The 16,823-nt window shown below is 39.1% G+C and overlaps 1 protein-coding gene across 1 annotated transcript in view; it reads left to right on the top strand.

Moving 5' to 3' along the window:
* Positions 1 to 880: 880 nt before the first annotated feature.
* Positions 881 to 16,823, top strand: part of casz1 (castor zinc finger 1) — a 97,992-nt gene continuing 82,049 nt past the window's right edge. Inside the window, exon 1 of the mRNA XM_047367965.1 lies at positions 881 to 1,238. Coding sequence (XP_047223921.1) covers positions 1,190 to 1,238 — 49 coding nt within the window. The 5' untranslated portion in view covers positions 881 to 1,189. The remainder of the gene's footprint in view (positions 1,239 to 16,823) is intronic.

Genomic DNA, 16,823 nt, shown 5'->3' with positions numbered 1-16,823 from the left:
CCTCTTTTCTAACCCATAAATGCTACATACACCACACCTTTATTGGGTAAAAAAACAAACCTGCTGAGAAAATATAGAAATTTATAATCACTTTTGGAAGTTTGTTGCTATTTTCTGTCACCCTTAAATGCCACATTCTTGACACAGCACCATGTTTACAGTACATGGAGTTTTATGTACAAATGGTTCAGTCGCTTTGCATGCCACTGCGGAAGAAACTGCCAGGCAAATAAGGGGTTTGTCTTATAAAGTATTCATTGTCACCTGGTAACGGCCATCATTTATCATTTCACCTGAAATTACAATGAAAACTGATAGCTTATCAGAGTTGAGGAAAAGAGAAAGAGCCGCTCTCTCTTTGTAAAGGAGAGGAGCTTTTAAGCACCGAAACAGAGAGGATCCGTGTTTTGGGAGAGAAGCGAAAGAGTTATTTGCTTTGAATGAAGTTATGTTTTTGCAAGAAGTTTGAGAATTAGTTAGAAATATCCTTTCACCTCTTCTTCTCGCAGTTTGTATAATAATAACAACACATTCTTACTTCTGCTTTAACATCATATCGCACCATTTCATTTGCATTGGCACTTTAAAAACTTCAAATTTACAAAAAATAGATGATATGCTTTATTACATTTGTAATTTACCCTCCTCCTCACCCTTTTTTTATTTTACAAAGTGTAGCTCTGCCCTCATTTGAATAGAGGCAGCGGTGGCTCCACCCCAAGAGAGTTAAAAGGCTAGAAGACCACAAAGATGGAAAGGCCAGCCCACTGAGGGAGGGAGAAAAAAACTGCTCTGGTTCCTCTGCCATAATTTCCTATCAGCCTATTCAGGCAACATCACCAACAGCTCGGACTGCGTGTGTGTGATAGGCTCTGTGTGTATGTATGGGAGAGGGGGAGAGAGAGAGCACCAGAGAGAGAGAGTAGGGAAGGGGGAGGCTCCATATTCTTTCACGCCCTCCTCGTCAAACCACGGGAAGGAGGGGCCAGAACCTAAGCTGCCAATCAAATCCGCTCGTGGCACCCGGCATTATCTCAGCAACAAACTATTGACAGATTACATGTCAAGGAGTTTAGTGCTTGATTGAAGGAACCCTTCTTTTTTTTTCATCTAGTTACTTTTCCGCTTTATTTCCCCTCTTCGCCAGCCGCCATCTGAATGACTGTCTAACAAGAGTTTGAGTAATATTATGAAAGTTACATGTCTGAGAGGATTTAACTTCGACTTCCCTGAATATGGTGAGTGCTTTTCTTCGATTCTTTCTTTCTCTATTTTTGTCAGATGTGTTTCATTAGCTGGCTGTTTAAGGTGTGCCTTTTTATTTCTGGTTAAACAGAGTTACAGTGAGAGAGAGAGACAGAGAGAGAGAGGAAGCTGTTCATGATTAAACAATGTGCCAGCACTTTACGTTTACCCAGGTTTCCCAACACCCTTATTTATAGCTCTTTGACAGCACCCAAAGGTGACTGCAATATCAAAAATGGGTGGCCGTTTTTCCAGGACGCAGCTTGTGACGGGGTGAGACATACAGCACACATGTGATGAAAGTTCACAAAGCAAGTTTTATTTTCTCCCGTCAGGGTGCATGTTTATTCTAGGACCCGCATAACTACCTTACAGTGGTGGTTTTTCTTTCTTTCTTTTTATTTTTATTAATAATAATATTAATCTGTTTTTCCCTGCTTATTCTGTCCCTTTAATTTTATTTCAATGATTTAGAAATACAAAATACAAGTATGATTGCTTTGACCCACAGAGACGCTGGCAGTGCCATAAGGGCAGCCTGAATGGCCTGAGGGTTTGTTGCCAAGGGGACGAAAGAAACAAACTGTGGTGCTCCTTATGTTGTCAAACATGTAGAGGAGAGCTCACACCTTTCAGCTACCTCTAATTAGTGTTGTTATATTAACAGTAAATCAAATGCATTACAGTTTAGCTGACATTTTTTTACAGAAACTGTTACTGTTCAAGATTTCTGTGTGGAAAACAGTATGGCAGGTAATTATGATATTAAATGTTGAATTCGCCGGCTGCCAGGTTTCTAAGAGTGCGTACTTTTAGAAAGATGTACTTGTCCCGTTGTAACTGGATTACACTTTGTAAGCGTCATTCCCCTCGCCCCGAGGTACTTGCAGGACCATTTTGGATGAGAGTGTGTGTATGCATGCATGTGTGTGTGTGTTTCAAAATAACAGGCATTTTAAGGCAGCATTAATGTGTGGCGTGTTCTTCACCCTACTTCTCTAAGTTGAACTGAGACATTCTTATATTCACTCTCTTTCTCATCTGTCCTGTTTTTAAAAAGACAAATTTTAAATCATTTTAGTAATTATGATACATATTTTGCTATTATGATAAATGAGAGTGTTTTTGTAAATAGGATTTTAGTGTTTAAAATGGCAAAAAATTTATACATTTGGAATATTTAAAATATTCAACAAAAAAATTGTAATTTATAATTCACAAGCAGCCTTCGCTTCAGGCTTTTATTTATGATTTTTATCATGCTGTTTATATTTTATTTACTTCCCTTCTCTGAATTTTACTTTTACCACATTTTTTTTCATCTTAGACCTCGCTTACACATTGACTTGTACTTGTCAAATTTTGTGTAAAATAAAACCTAAACGTGTGTCGCCTTAAATAAAAGTCAGAGCAGAGACGCTGCACAGCAGATCCCCGTCACCACAGATGGTGCGTTATTTCTGCTATTTAACATGTCCTGCTTGATCTATTGAAATAACAAACAAGTTCAACTGTTATTGAGACACACCTTAATTTCAAACTTTTTGTGGGCTCGGAAAATGTTTTTTCTTCTCTCTTATGAGTCATAATGTTGATTGCTTTTTCCCTCACTGACTTGTCTCATTAACCCCTTTGTGGCACCTCTTCATCGTTTACGGCCCTCCACGAAAAAAAAAAAAAAAAGAATTGGATGAGAAAAAACAAGCCCACGTCTGAAGGGCCTCAATAACCTTTTATCACAATTTAGCAATAACCTGAATCAATTTGATGTCTTAAGCAATAAAATATGCTGTTGCACTCCTCTTTCTGCTGCTCCTTAGATGACAGTAAATTTACATTTTTTAATTAAACTAGCCCGGAATTTTTATTAGGGGGCCGGGCTAGGCTAATGGAAATGTTGTGTACAGCAGATTAACAGAGTTTTGAAATAAATTTAACAGGGAGACGTTTGGAAAAAAGAAGGGGGGAGGTAAAAAATAATGCGAGTCATTGTCTTTAACCTCTTTGGTGCGGATTCCTCCTGGGAGATCCTCGTATTCTAAGGAGCCTTGTCAGGGAAGAGTGCTTCTCAGCAACAAGGTGATTAGTATCGCCTCGTCAACCGAGGAAAAACACTTACGCTTTTACTTATTTAAGACCTAGTTTGAGTAAAACAAATTTTCTTTAAAAATGTTTTTAGGTTATCTACTTAAATATGCCTATTTTAGAAATATATCATCACAAAAAAGTGGCAACTAATATTTTAGTTCTATATTTTAAAATGGAAAAAAGATAGTATTTTAAGAGATTATTTTTAAATTAATAAATACTTTCAACATATTTAAACTAAGCTGCCCTGTTTTGAAAAGTATTAAGATACAGGAGCTAAAGGTAGGGTGCATGTTGATATAGTTTTATGGGCCGCTGTGAGTATTTGATTGATGTTACGCAGGGCTTTGTATGTGTTTGTGTGTGTGTGCCTGGTTTTCCAAGCGATAGGGGTAGACAAGGAGGGGGGCACACACATACTTAGCAGATGAGGACAGGGAGGTGTGTGTATCTTGAATGAACATAAGCTGCATCATCAGACGCAACCCCCCCCCCAACACCATAATTACCATAACCCTCATCTTTTTATACCCAAATCGCTCCAACTGGTCCTTTTTTTTGGGGGGTATGGGTTGTGTGTGTGGGGTGCGGGGAGCAGGAAGAGGAAACATCAGATATCAAATGATCAAATAAACTACAGATGCACGTGGGCTGCCCATGCTTCGTGCCGCCGCAGAAGCCAAAAGTGTTCAGGGGGGTACTTGATATGGGCCAGGAGCGAGGCAAGAGGCATCACCACCCCCTTTCTTCACTCCTGTGCACTCATGCAGTGGCCAGCACCTAATTAAAACCTCAAAGCTCCCCGTCACCAATCTGGAGTAATGGCCTAATTAATACTTGGTGAAGAAATATTCCAAAATGATAAACAGGTTGCACCCGGGGTCTTCGTTGGCTTTATTATCTAAAATACAACCCTCTAAGTTTTTAATATCACAGGTCATGCAAATTTGTTACATTAATCAGTTAAAATATTATGGAATTAAAAAACCCAAAAATAAGTAATTAAAATTTTTTACTACATGGAAAAACATTTTTCTTAATGAACTCTGCTAAGTCACAATGTGTGTAGAGTTAGAAGAAAAGCGTTCTGCAACTTTTTCCCTTTTCCACTCCATATCCCAATCTCACATATGAAATTATAATTTCATGCAAATATCAGGGAGTAGAATAATCTCTAGTAGTTGATATGCTTTATAAGAGAAGGGAGAAAAAAGGGGGAAAATAAAAAGGTAATTAGCAGAGTGGAAGACTTTAAGACATTTGTCTGAAAGCATGGTCTCAACTGGCCATGAATGAATTTGCATGCTTCGCTTATCGAGGCGCACTTATTAGGCCGGCTGAAAGAGACATTAAGCCGGCACAAAATGTGGCGTCTAATCCTTTTAAATGTGGCGGAGGGGTCTTTAAGGTGTGAAAACAGCCCATAAGTGGGCTAAGCGGGAGGTGGGATGAGACTTCCACACGGAAGAAAGCAGGAAGTGATTGGCACTGTTAATAACAGAACTGTTTATCTGCTGACCCGCTTATTTCGGGAATAAATAGGTGGGGTCAGACTGATTGCAGATAACGGCAGAGACACCACTGTGGCCAAAAATCAGCAACTTGTCCTTGTGTTTTGTCTTGTTGGAAAGTTTAGTTAATCATATGCAGGTGACAAAAAACTTAAATGAAAGCATTGAAAGGAGTGGGTGTTGGAGCAAATCTGCCTTCTCACTTCAGTGCCGTAAACATTTCTCAGTTTCACTTCTCTGCCACCTTTTCTTTGACAGGAATTCAAGACTTGCTTGAGAGAAAAACACCATGAGTACATATATATATTTTTTTTACCTTCAACATGTCTGACAAGATATTTGTAACGTTAAGCCACAGAGCTAATACTCCTGTCCTGAACCATAAAAGACTGTGAAGAGTGTTGTGACTATTTGTTTTTAAAATGGGTGATGTGGCTTTTCATCCAGGGCAAAACTACGTCTGGGGGCGACACGAACTGTCAAAAACAAAAGTGGTTTATTGGCATGTATGTTATGCACACTGTAGGCACTGTAAGAAAATACATCCATACGTCACAGTTGGCTGATGATGCTGATGTTCCAGTGCTACTGTAGAGGACTATTTTCACATTTGTTAAAGAATACGGACTGAACTAAATCATCACAGTCCAAAATGTAAAATACTTAAACTGGTAAAACCTAAAGTAGATAATTCTACAGAGAAATAAGAAACAATGTTTAAAATTAATGTATTCTATATTTTTGTGACAATACACAAAAAAAGCACTTTCCATATTTGCTTCTCATTAAGAATACCTTAAAACTGTGCACTTATATTTATATTATATTGTAGATATGTTTGTACTGTTTAACTTGTACTGTATTGCACCAACTACGCCAAAACAAATTCCTTGTATGTCCAAAAACGTACTTGGCAATAAAGCTTTTCTGATTCTGATTCTGATTCTGATTCTGATTGAAACCTTAGAGACAGGCATGAAATAGACTGGTCAAATCTGGACTGATTTATTCTACACTATTGCACAGATTTAATTTTGTAAAACATATGGAAAATGCTAGTTTGATAATAATACAAAAAAAGTTAAATCTCATTGCAGGGTGCAGAAAGAGGGGTTTACCCAGGGTGGCATTTTTGCAAGAACCGCCCCTGGTAATGACGTTTAAAGGCTCCCCGGTCTGCCATTAGTGTCACACATGTTCCCAAGCCGGCACGTCTCAACTTCAGTTCCCCTTTTGCTATATATATATATATATATATATATATATATATATATATATATATATATATATATATATATATATATATATATATATATATATATATGTGTGTGTGTGATTTTTTTCATGTGACATTCTATTCACTTGGGTCGGTAGCAGGCAGCACCAGCAATAATTACTGTCTGTACATGATAAATCTGAAGCCCAGCTGTTCACTTCTGTCACAACAGAAAGAGAACAGAGGAGGAGGTGAGGGGGATAGAGAAAAGAGAAGGGAGGAAGAGTTCAGGAGCGTGCAGTTTGTTGGATTTTTTTCCTTTTTTTCAAACTCTGTAACTTGATAGGATTACATGGCTCTAGAGCCCACACCTGTTAAGAGGCTGTTAGGAGAACAGTTGGCAGTTTCAGAGCTCAGGCTTAACTTTTTTCCTGTCCATTCCGCGCGCCCTTTTGAGGATTTTCACCCCGTGTGTTTGCAGAGCGTTTGTTTCTCCAGGCAAGGAGAGGAAAAAGCTCCTTGCGACACGCGAGCAGTCTGATGTTAGAGTGCATACTCTACGTTTCTCTACATGTGTGTGCGTGTGTTTGGATGAACCCAGTTCGGTTGACAATCTCTTTCTCTGCCTCCCTTTCAACAAGAGTTGTTCTGTGCCAGCAGTTGTCGCTCATCTCTCCATCTTGTCACCATCAACAAATATATGAGAACGTCATCAGCAGAGAATGAAAGAATTCAATTAAATTTGCCTTCCAAAAGGGTGGGGGACAGGTGTTGCCAGGATAAAATGCCCAAATACAGGTTAAACCAGACGATTTGAAAGATTGAGGGTTAGGTTCAGAGGATTTTGTGAATATTTTCAGGAGTGCCAAAGCCTGTGCCGTCAATTGGACATACTTTTGATAGGAGTGGAGTAACGAGTAATGAACAATATTTGCTGCTTGCTTTCTCTTCATCTGTTATTTTTACAAGAAAGTATGAACAGTGTCTTAACTGAAGAGCTTTGTTGCAAAAATCTCTGACACTCATCAGACTCAGAGAATCACATCAGAGTTGGTTGTTTGTGCCTCATCGGTGCAGCGTGCCTCACTGCCTTATTTGGCATTCAGCAGACACCCAGCTCCCCAGCTTCGTCACTTTCTGTGGACCCTCAGCACCTGTTCCACCTATTGTGCCAGAATTTTCTATATTTGGCACGGAGTTAGACTCCCTCAATTTATGTCGAGGTCATGTATAGTCAGAAAGCAACCAACTCTATAATCTTCTAGGTTATTTGTTTCAATTTGTTTTCCTCTGGTGTTCCTCAGTTTTTTTTGTGAGATGACAAAAGCATTAAACATGATTTAACTTTGGAGGACTGTAAAACGTTTCTAACTAGGACTTCTAAATGTCATGTTTTTCCTTGCATTATTGTTGACATGTTGCATTGCAGGAGGTGTAGATTATCTTCCATCTCAAGCACAAGAGGAAAAAAAAAAGAGCAAAGTTGATAGATATCTTGGACCAACTTTTAATTGTTCTGATATGCAATCACAAAATGACAATAAAAACGGAGCAGGGCCACGTTTAAAACTTTATCTCTCCTACTCTGTGCCCAAAGTGTCATGTCCATAACGGCACTACCTGATCTACAGAGTAAAATAACCATTTATTGTTTGGACAATACTGGAGCCCCTTTCCCACCCTACCCCACCCCAACACTCAGCCAGCCCTCCCCACCGCTGCTTCTCCCACCTCTCCCTTGATTCATTTCACCCACTGTCCTCGGCTGCTGGAAAATGGCGTTAATTTTTTTATTACCTGTTTGACTCTCCAGCCTTATTACTGTAGCCCCTTAATGTTCCCAGTAACCGTGGAAACCAGATGAATAAATGTCCGCCAAAGAAAATGAGATGATTAAACAGGTCACCCTTGCAAAACAAATTCGCTTGGTCGAGCGCAATTTGTATACCAAGCGGCTGTCTTAACAGTTTGCTAACAAGGGGATTGTTTGCCAGACTAACTGACAGAGACGGGAGGGAAGGAGGGGGGAGATGAAGATATCTGGGGAAAAAGGATATGATTGAGGAGATAATATTTTACATCACTGTGCTGTTTGCCTCAGCTATTATTTTTCATGATAATGTGATGACTGTAAAGGATTTGAGGTTATCTTTGTTGTATTTTCCTCAAATATTACAGTGAGAAGCAGATATTTAAAGATAGCCTGTTTCAGGGCTTGCAACCAAGTGAGCTTAATGGGATAGTTCAGGATCTTTGAAGTAAGGTTGTGCTAAAAGGTTAGAAACAGTTAATGTTAAGGGTGTGATGATAGATCTGGAATGCAAGATGCCATTGGGTTCACAAGAACAAGATCTGACAAAGGTTTTCTGATTACATAAATAAAAAATTTACGAATCAAACACTGTGTTCTAAAGAATTTGTAATCAGTGTATTCAGTCCAGGTTTGACTGATATATGTTTTTATGCTAGTCTCATTCTGAGATGGAGCCTTTAATGCTCCCATTTTGTGTTTTCACAAGTAGAATAAAGTTTGCATGAATCTCAAGTTGTTTTAAAGAAATACAGTTAAAGTATTTTCAATTTTAAACCCAGAGGAATTAATCAATTACAGCTCATTATCATTACAAACAGTGAAATGGTCCTTTAGTCAAGTGTCAATAAGAAGCTCCGGAGGACCTAAATGTGAGCTAGTGACAGTTTTCTCACACTACTTCCTGTCTTCCGTCACTGCTTCATAATTTCTTTCTGAGTACCCAAAGTGCTTCCAGATAAACAAGTTAAACGAGTTTAAGGCTTCTTTAATGCTTTTGTCATTATTAGCTGACTCTGTCAACACATCAGGGCAACTCAAGAACTACTTCCTTTCTTACTTCACAATAAGAGTGTGAAACAAAGACAGGACTCGGTGCCAGGCTTAAAAAGCCCCCCTACATATTTAGTGTTTAAAGAAATTCTCGTAGACTTCATCTACCAGTCACAGGCTGATAGCAAATGGATATGACTTCCCAAGATAGATTTCACATCATGGTGTTTTAATATTGTGAGATTTTTACCATAAAAAGTTGCGACTTCTCCAGTAGATGCCTCTATTGATATTTTTATTTAGTACAAAACCAGTTTACTTGGTCATGGAGGTTAAGAGAAACATCTAGTTAGCTTTAGCCTCATTACTGTCTTGAAATAACTCCAGTAACAGCATTTTGGAGAAACACTATTTAAAGAAAGTTTAAACAATTTTCATGTTTAAATTTGGAAGTTATTTACATACAAGTTGAAATGAGAGAGAAAAGAACGTTGGAGGTGATCTGCCAGTAATGGTCTTTCTGTGTGAAACGTACTGAAAATGTGAAGAATTTTCCGTTGGAATAGTTATGTAACAGAAAAGTGAGGCAGTGTAAAAAGACGAGAAAATAGTGTTCGCCTAAACTGCTCTAATATTTTCGCCGCATTAGTTTTACAATAAACAGTTCTGGAAATGCTTTACTTGTTTTGTTCTTGGTTTGTGTTTCACAGGGGAAGATAATTGGTGGTGCGCCACCTCCAATCTACTAGTACTGCGCAAATAATTATTCTCTTTGTGTAAATAATAGCCAGATCCAAATGTGACATTGTTTTAAAGATTCATAAATAGAGTTGGTATAATTCACTATGGTGGCTGTGAGATTCAAGTTGCTTCAGGATGCTAGAAGTCTGCCTTGGTCTTTGATTCTCCTAGACAAGTCATTAGTTTCAGCCTCCAAGACCAACTAATCTGGAATTTTACCAAGGGTAGATGCTAAGAGAGTAATCCACTGCATGTAAGATATTAACTGCTTATAACATTTTAACAGAACGTCACTGCAGAAATTTCAAACTATTCCTTTAAAGCAGTCATCCATATTATTATCAGAGACATTTGGTCTGTGATCATCAGCAAGTGCAGCAGCAAATAGAGTTTCTCTCATTTATGTGCCAACCAATCATTACCCCTAATTGTCCTTGAGGCCATCTGTATAGAATGGCTGGTCCTCTATTGGTGCTGGAACGATACTAGTCATGGATTTACTAGTCCAGTAATGATATCTAACTCCTACACACTCAGCGCAACTTCAGTCACAACTGCAGCGATAAATATGGAGGAGGTTTTCTCTCTAAATTAAACAGTAGCCTGAACAGCATCCTGGTTTTGAAGTGTTGCAAAGCTTCTTTCCCATGATGCCCCCGCCCTTTCTCTCCCTGTCTAAGTGTAATGTTCTCATATAACTTGTTTTAGGCAGACCTCTCTAACAGCGATATAAGATGTCTGGTGTTTTCATCTGGAGAAAATAAGAGACTAAGGTTGGGCAGATTTAGCCATGTGAGGGTAGAGCAAACACGCAGACTTGGATTGGAATCAGGCCTGCGTTGCCGATCTGACCACAAATCATAAATGTTGGGGACGCGGCGGTGGTGTTGTTTATGGAAGGATGCTACGCTGTGCTACTCGAGGGTGTTGTCTGTTTGCACTGATGCACCACCGCCACTTACTGCCTGCTGCTTTAAAACAACTTCTGCATCCCACTTGGCCTCAGCCATTTTGTCCCGTCACCAGAGTGGATCCCAAACGGTTGCCACAGCCTGAACAGAGGAGGGGGGAGTGGAGTTGCTGAACAGTTGCTTCGTTAAGTTGTTTGTGGAACAGGAGATGCAAGGGTAGAGTTTTTTTCCACTGGCAGAGGGGGTATTTCATCCCAATCCGAGGACACTATTGCTCAAAACTGAAAAGCACTTATGCATTATTGATGTTTTAATTTGTGCAAATGCCCAAGTCTTTGTTAAGTGATAATAGTGCTGGGGAGATAACAGGGGAGGTACTTCTCTATGAAACAAGAGCTGGCTTTGCAGGTTGTACAGGGAAGCCATTGCACTAAATCCAACAATAGTTAGTTCCTGCACAGTCTTGAAAAGTCTGGAAAAGTATGGAATTTGATTTGATCATTTTTTTAGATCTGGATAGGTTTGAAAAATACAAACCCTCTGGGTTAACTTGGATGCCAAACAAAGCATTAAAATTCCTACATTTTTGAAAATTTTGTGAAATAAAGGAATAACTGATCACAAACTATGATTCAGCTTTGGCAGTGTTTAATTGTGGATAATCCAGTGTTTATCTGATTAAGGCTTGTTCAGATATAAAAAAAAAAAAAACTTCAAATGCTGAATCATCAACCAGTTTTAGTGCTGTATTGTTTTTATGATTTGTGGGAAAAAGCTGAGCAAAACCGATAATAAAACCCAATTTGGCATAAATAGCAACTAGGCATAAAAACCGATGGGAAAAAATGGCAAAGTATTCAATTTAAAAAAATTTAAATTTGTTAAAACCCTGTAACAAGTCAAACTTAGAAGAAATTGGAAAATACAGTATTGCTGGTTGGAGGAAGTAACAAAAGATGACCCAAAAAGTATCAACGTGTTCAAGATAAGAGAAAAAAAAAAAAAATCAGCCGTTGATCTTTTGTCCTTATTTTTGCTGCACCTCTCCTTTTTATGATGTCGGGTTTATAGGTCTTTTACATCCCTTATCAAAAATTATTTGATGTAAATACAATGGAACTGACCTGAAAAAGACCCATGTGTAAGTAGTCTGCATGTGGCCTGACTAGAAATTGACCTTGGGGGAAGAAGAAAGCAAAGTTATAATGCTTGCAAAACAGGACAATAAAATAATGCCCCTCTGAAAGGAGGGAGTTTGGGTGAATATAAAAGAAAAAGAAAGAGAAGCAGTTTTCTTTCGCAGCAATCATTAACCCAGAACAAAGGTTATCAAGTGTGACATTTTTTTAACTCTATAATTTATGTAATCATCTGTTACAGTTACCTTTCTAGACAAACACCGATGGCAGGAAGGGGCTGAAAGCCTCCCTTTGAAGCCAACAGAGGTATATGCAGAGTATGAAGTGAGATGAAAAAAAAAAGATTTTCCTCCATATCCGAGTTGATCCAATCTCCAACTGTGTCTTAGATCATTGTCACCAGTGCATAGAAAGCTATGCTTCACCCTATTGTGCCTTTTTGGTGTGTCTGTGATGCCTGTCCAAACGCAGCCTCCCCACATCTGCAGCTGTTCACACACCGTGCGTTCCTGCAGCACCCACTACGTGTGTAACCTGTAAATTACCCTGTATTCATCCAGTACAAAATGCATGATATGAACTCCATGAATGTCAACTTATGGGATGTGAAGTGTCTTACTTTTTGGCTTTAGTTGCAGCATTAGTCATCCTATTTTGTTTAGTGTCTTTATTCTTTTTGAAAATCTGTTGAGTGTGTGGAAACAGGGCTTTGCCTTCTGCTTTGAGCTCCCTGATGGAGGTAAAACACACGTGCACGCTCGGGCACGCTTTTGCACACCGGCAGGATGGGCTCCCAGGCTTCCCCAAGCATTTACTGCTTTATTAAGCTGTCTCATGAACCCACTAGCAGAACATGAGAATACAGGAAAAAAAATAGAAAAGCCCATATTACTTAGATGATTTGATGCCATTTGTGGACTACAAAATGCTCAGCTTTATTGTGTGAGAAGGGAGAAAGAGCGAGAGCAAGAGCAGGGAGGAAAAAAAAGAAGTTGGCTTAGAAATTCAGAATTTCAATTAGCGTACGTAATCTGAACCTGCTGGCTTTGATAGAGGCTCTTTTTTTTTTTTTTTACCAAGAATACAGCAGCACTTGTAAAACATTAATTAAGCAGACTTGTTTTTTTAAAGGATGGAGATGGAGTAAAGTGTGCTTTATTCAGTCCCTTTTTCACCAAACAAAAGGCAGTTACCTCACACAGAGGGCCGCTTCATCCAAACCATTTGGAGGACCAGAAAAAAATAAAGCAATGAATTCAAGTTGGAGAAGAACACAGCAGACATCGAGAGTGATGTTCTTAAAGTACATGATATCATATGAGAACACTGGACGTCGCAGAAGAAAAGAAATGTATCCGCGGCACAGTGAAACCTAAGCTTGGCACAGGAAAACGAGCCCCTATTTTAATGACTTTCTATCTGACAGATGACTTTAGATCGCCGTTTGGATCACATTGCCCTGACTTTGTTTCTTACATCATCAAATCATTGATTATTAATAGTTTATATGAATTGTTAATTCACTGTAAAATGATGTATTATTACAGGACTCCTCTAATTGTAAGCAATTATGGCAAATTCCTCCTAAAAACTAAAAAGTCTTACATTTATGTGCTGTTTCTTTCATGACTATGGTTTGTAGCAAAGCTTCCAGGATGTCTGTTGAAATTTCTACTCGTTTCTGCAAAGCATGTCCACTGCAAACAGTCGCTTATAGGGGATTACAGCTCATTCACAAGCTTTGGTTTTATTTTCCATTAACATGATAAAAAGAAACTGTCACTAATAGATAATTAGAGATAGGAAGAGTGTTCCCATCGAGCATGTTTTATTGCTTCTTTTCTTTGGAATCTATGTTAAAATAGAAGAGAAAAGGATACAGTCCCTTATATACATGCATTTTTTCCACAGCCTATTGTGAACCTTGTTTTTGCAGTGGGGCGATGAGTACACATACAGATGATACATTAAAACTGCCATAACTCGCACACCCAGCAAAGCTAAAAATCAATTGGAATGGATAGTTAAGCTGGCCCCTAAAAATCAATGAGATATTCATGTCCTTGATCACAAAGTGTCATTCCTCTCAATGTTAGCAGGCTGATGAGGGCTGAACACACACATGCATACTTATACTCAACACAAACATGCAGGATGCACGCTGACTTTGCAGTGATCCATATAGAGTAATATAAATATGAACCTCAAGGACAAATTTGTTTTATTAGACTTGGATCATAAATTTTTATGGTTTTTTTTGTGGATTCATCCTAATTCAGTGCTCATTTCATTATTTTTTAAGAAGCCTAAACCTGGTCCTCTTTTTGGTTTATCAAGCCAGGTTGTGAACACATCTATTACAGGAGATGAGTCACATTTTCAACCTTGTGTTTTAGTTTTTAAACATTGCAAAATACTGCAATCCATCAATGTTACATTAGAGATGACCTTCTATCCATTGCATCATAGTAGGGCACACACACTCGTGCCCACCCCTCCAGCTGTGAAGGCTTTCGTGTTGGAAGAGAATTGGCCAAATGAAGAGGATAAAAATTCAGTTTCAAAATAGCAGTTTTGCCCCTTATTAATGCCATTAGTGTAACAGTCAGAATGAATCAAATCAGTCGGATGACCGAAGCAACTCCCCTGTCTCTGTGTCATGATGGGATCATGTCGGGAACAATTTAGGCATTTTGTGTTGATGAGTGAAGTTTTGAATGCTGCTGTGTCCTGCAGACCACTGATGAATTATAAACGTCTTTATATTTCTTTTTTATTTAGTCCTTTGGAAACATTCTTACATTTTTGAAGTGTAGCTGTTATGTGGAACGGCCTTATATTTAACCCTGATTTAGATATTAGCACAGTGACAACATGGTCTTGCTCCGGCTAGGAATCAAAGTTTTGTCAATTAGCAATATTTAACACAGTAACTAATTTTCAGTTCAAATACATTTTGGTTGACTACTGAATCTATAAATAGATTTTGGTTTGTGCTCCCACCAACAGGTTTTGCACTGAGGTGATACCATAGGTTTGAAGTGCCACCCTACTCAGTTCATCCTGTGCATCTCTTTCACTGCTGGCACATAAACTTAACGGGCATCACTGGCTTCTACCTGGCTGGAGTGTGTACATGAGAAATGAGGAAATGGACAAAGTAAATGAGTTGTTTTTTGTAAACGTTTTATGTTTTTCTGTAATAAAATAATTGAAATTAACCCATTAAAGCCCAAACAAAAATATCAGTTTGGATCTGGGATTTATTTATATTCTTGTGCCCCAGTACTAGTTTATGTCTAGAAATGCCCCTGTGCTCTGGGCGTATTTGCAGCGTAGAGGCCATTATTGTCACTCACTCTTTGTATGACCATCTATGGCCAGACTGACCAGTTCAGTGTGTGTGTGTGTGTGTGTGTGCGTACGTGCGTGCGTGTGTGTGTGTGTGTATGGTGCAGTCTTAATTTACTTTTTCACAAACAAAGTTCTCCTTCTTTTCCCGGTATATTAGATATGAGTTAGCAGTTGCTTGACCTTAACAGGTGGTCCACTTTTATGATTTGTCACTCTGGCAACATTTGAAAGCGTCATTCATCCCTTGAGCTAAATGCCACAGATTTGGGGAGAGGGAGCTTTTGGAAACAGTTGTTGCCTGTCAGGAACAGTGAAGACTCAGAGAGACCAGGGGAACAGTTGCCCGTCTCCTCGTCAAGGTGAGAAACGATCCAGCAGCTGTCACTCGATCTCTTTTCTTTTAGTTTTTTCTAACTCTCATTACCAATAAAGCAGAAACGAGTGTTTGTGGCAACTGTAGGGGGAGGACAAACTCTGGGCGCCCTGTCGTGTCACTCAGAATCTCACTGGTGTGTGTCCCTCTCTACACGTTCCATTATCCACCAATCATGAGATGCATGTGGAACGACCCCAGCTAGGACTCCCCTTTTTCTACGTTTTTTATGTTCTGTATCGAAAAATTCTTTCTGTTCTGTGGTGTTCACAAAGAAACTGTTACATTCATTTGCGTCTGTTGTTTTCTCTATTTTCTTTTCCTGCTTCTGCTGGTCTTCTCCATTCTCCATCTCCCTCGTCTCCCCCTTTCTCCCCCCCACCACCTCAATCCATCTGCATCATGTCGATCTGTCAGACTGCCAGTGTCTGTTCCAATTAGATTCCACTTAATACACGTAACCTCGATTAACACGCAATCAAGCCCAGATAAATCACGTCCTTTAAGTCCCCCCTCTGCCTTCTCCCGTGTTGCTTTGCATCACTCAGTTTTTTTCACTCAACAAGCTCTCTTTGCTACAGTTGTTGGGTTACAATGTATAGAATCAGACTGTTGGAGCTGGTGAACACTTGTGGATGGAGACAAGTGAATTGTACAGGCTCCCTAAGGAGTCTAGAAAAGTCTAGAGTTTGATTCTAGTCTTTTTCAGGTCTGGAAAAATAAAATAAGGAGATGGAAAAATGTTTCCTACCTAGCTTCAGTCCTTCCATCCCTGTGTACTGTCTATCTCCTTTAAGTACTTCCTTTCTTCATTCCTTGTATCCTATCTCCATACATTGTTTCCTTTTTTTCCATCCTTTCTTTTTTGCCTTTGTCCTACTTCTGATCCCTCTGTGTATTCTCCCTTCTTTCTTTCATTGTGTCATTCATTGTTTCCTTCCCTATGTCCTTCCTTCTCTCCTAGCTTAAGTCCATACTTCCTTGTGTATATCCTTCATTCTCAAAAGAACATAAATGACCAAGAAATCTTGAAAAGTCATACATTTTTGTATCACACACATGTAGGAACCCTGATTTCACCTTTAAACAAATGCTTGAATCTGAGTGTAAGTTTCCTATAATGCTCAAGTTTCTCTTTGCATTTCCAGAAGGTGCTACTTGGGTGCCCTTTTCACCCCTGAAGATGAAGGTGTCTTAATTACATCTTTGGTTAAAAAGCTACAAAAAGACACCCTGGGTTTTTTCCCTACATTGTGGGAGGCGGTGTAGTCTATTGTCTCTGTGACCTTTTTAGCTAGCGGACAATTGGTTTGACTAGATTACAAATTAAGACACAGCACCAGGCACTTAGGAGGCAAGTCTGTTAGGGAGCGGCTCTATTACTACCAGCCTGTGAAAAGCCACTGGGCCATACATTTTAAACATTGTTTAAATGGCCGCAG

Source organism: Girardinichthys multiradiatus, chromosome 1 (assembly GCF_021462225.1).
Source record: "Girardinichthys multiradiatus isolate DD_20200921_A chromosome 1, DD_fGirMul_XY1, whole genome shotgun sequence".
In the NCBI taxonomy this organism is placed as follows: domain Eukaryota; kingdom Metazoa; phylum Chordata; class Actinopteri; order Cyprinodontiformes; family Goodeidae; genus Girardinichthys; species Girardinichthys multiradiatus.
Note: the sequence above shows the minus strand (reverse complement) of the source record. Positions and strands in the feature narration are given on the sequence as shown.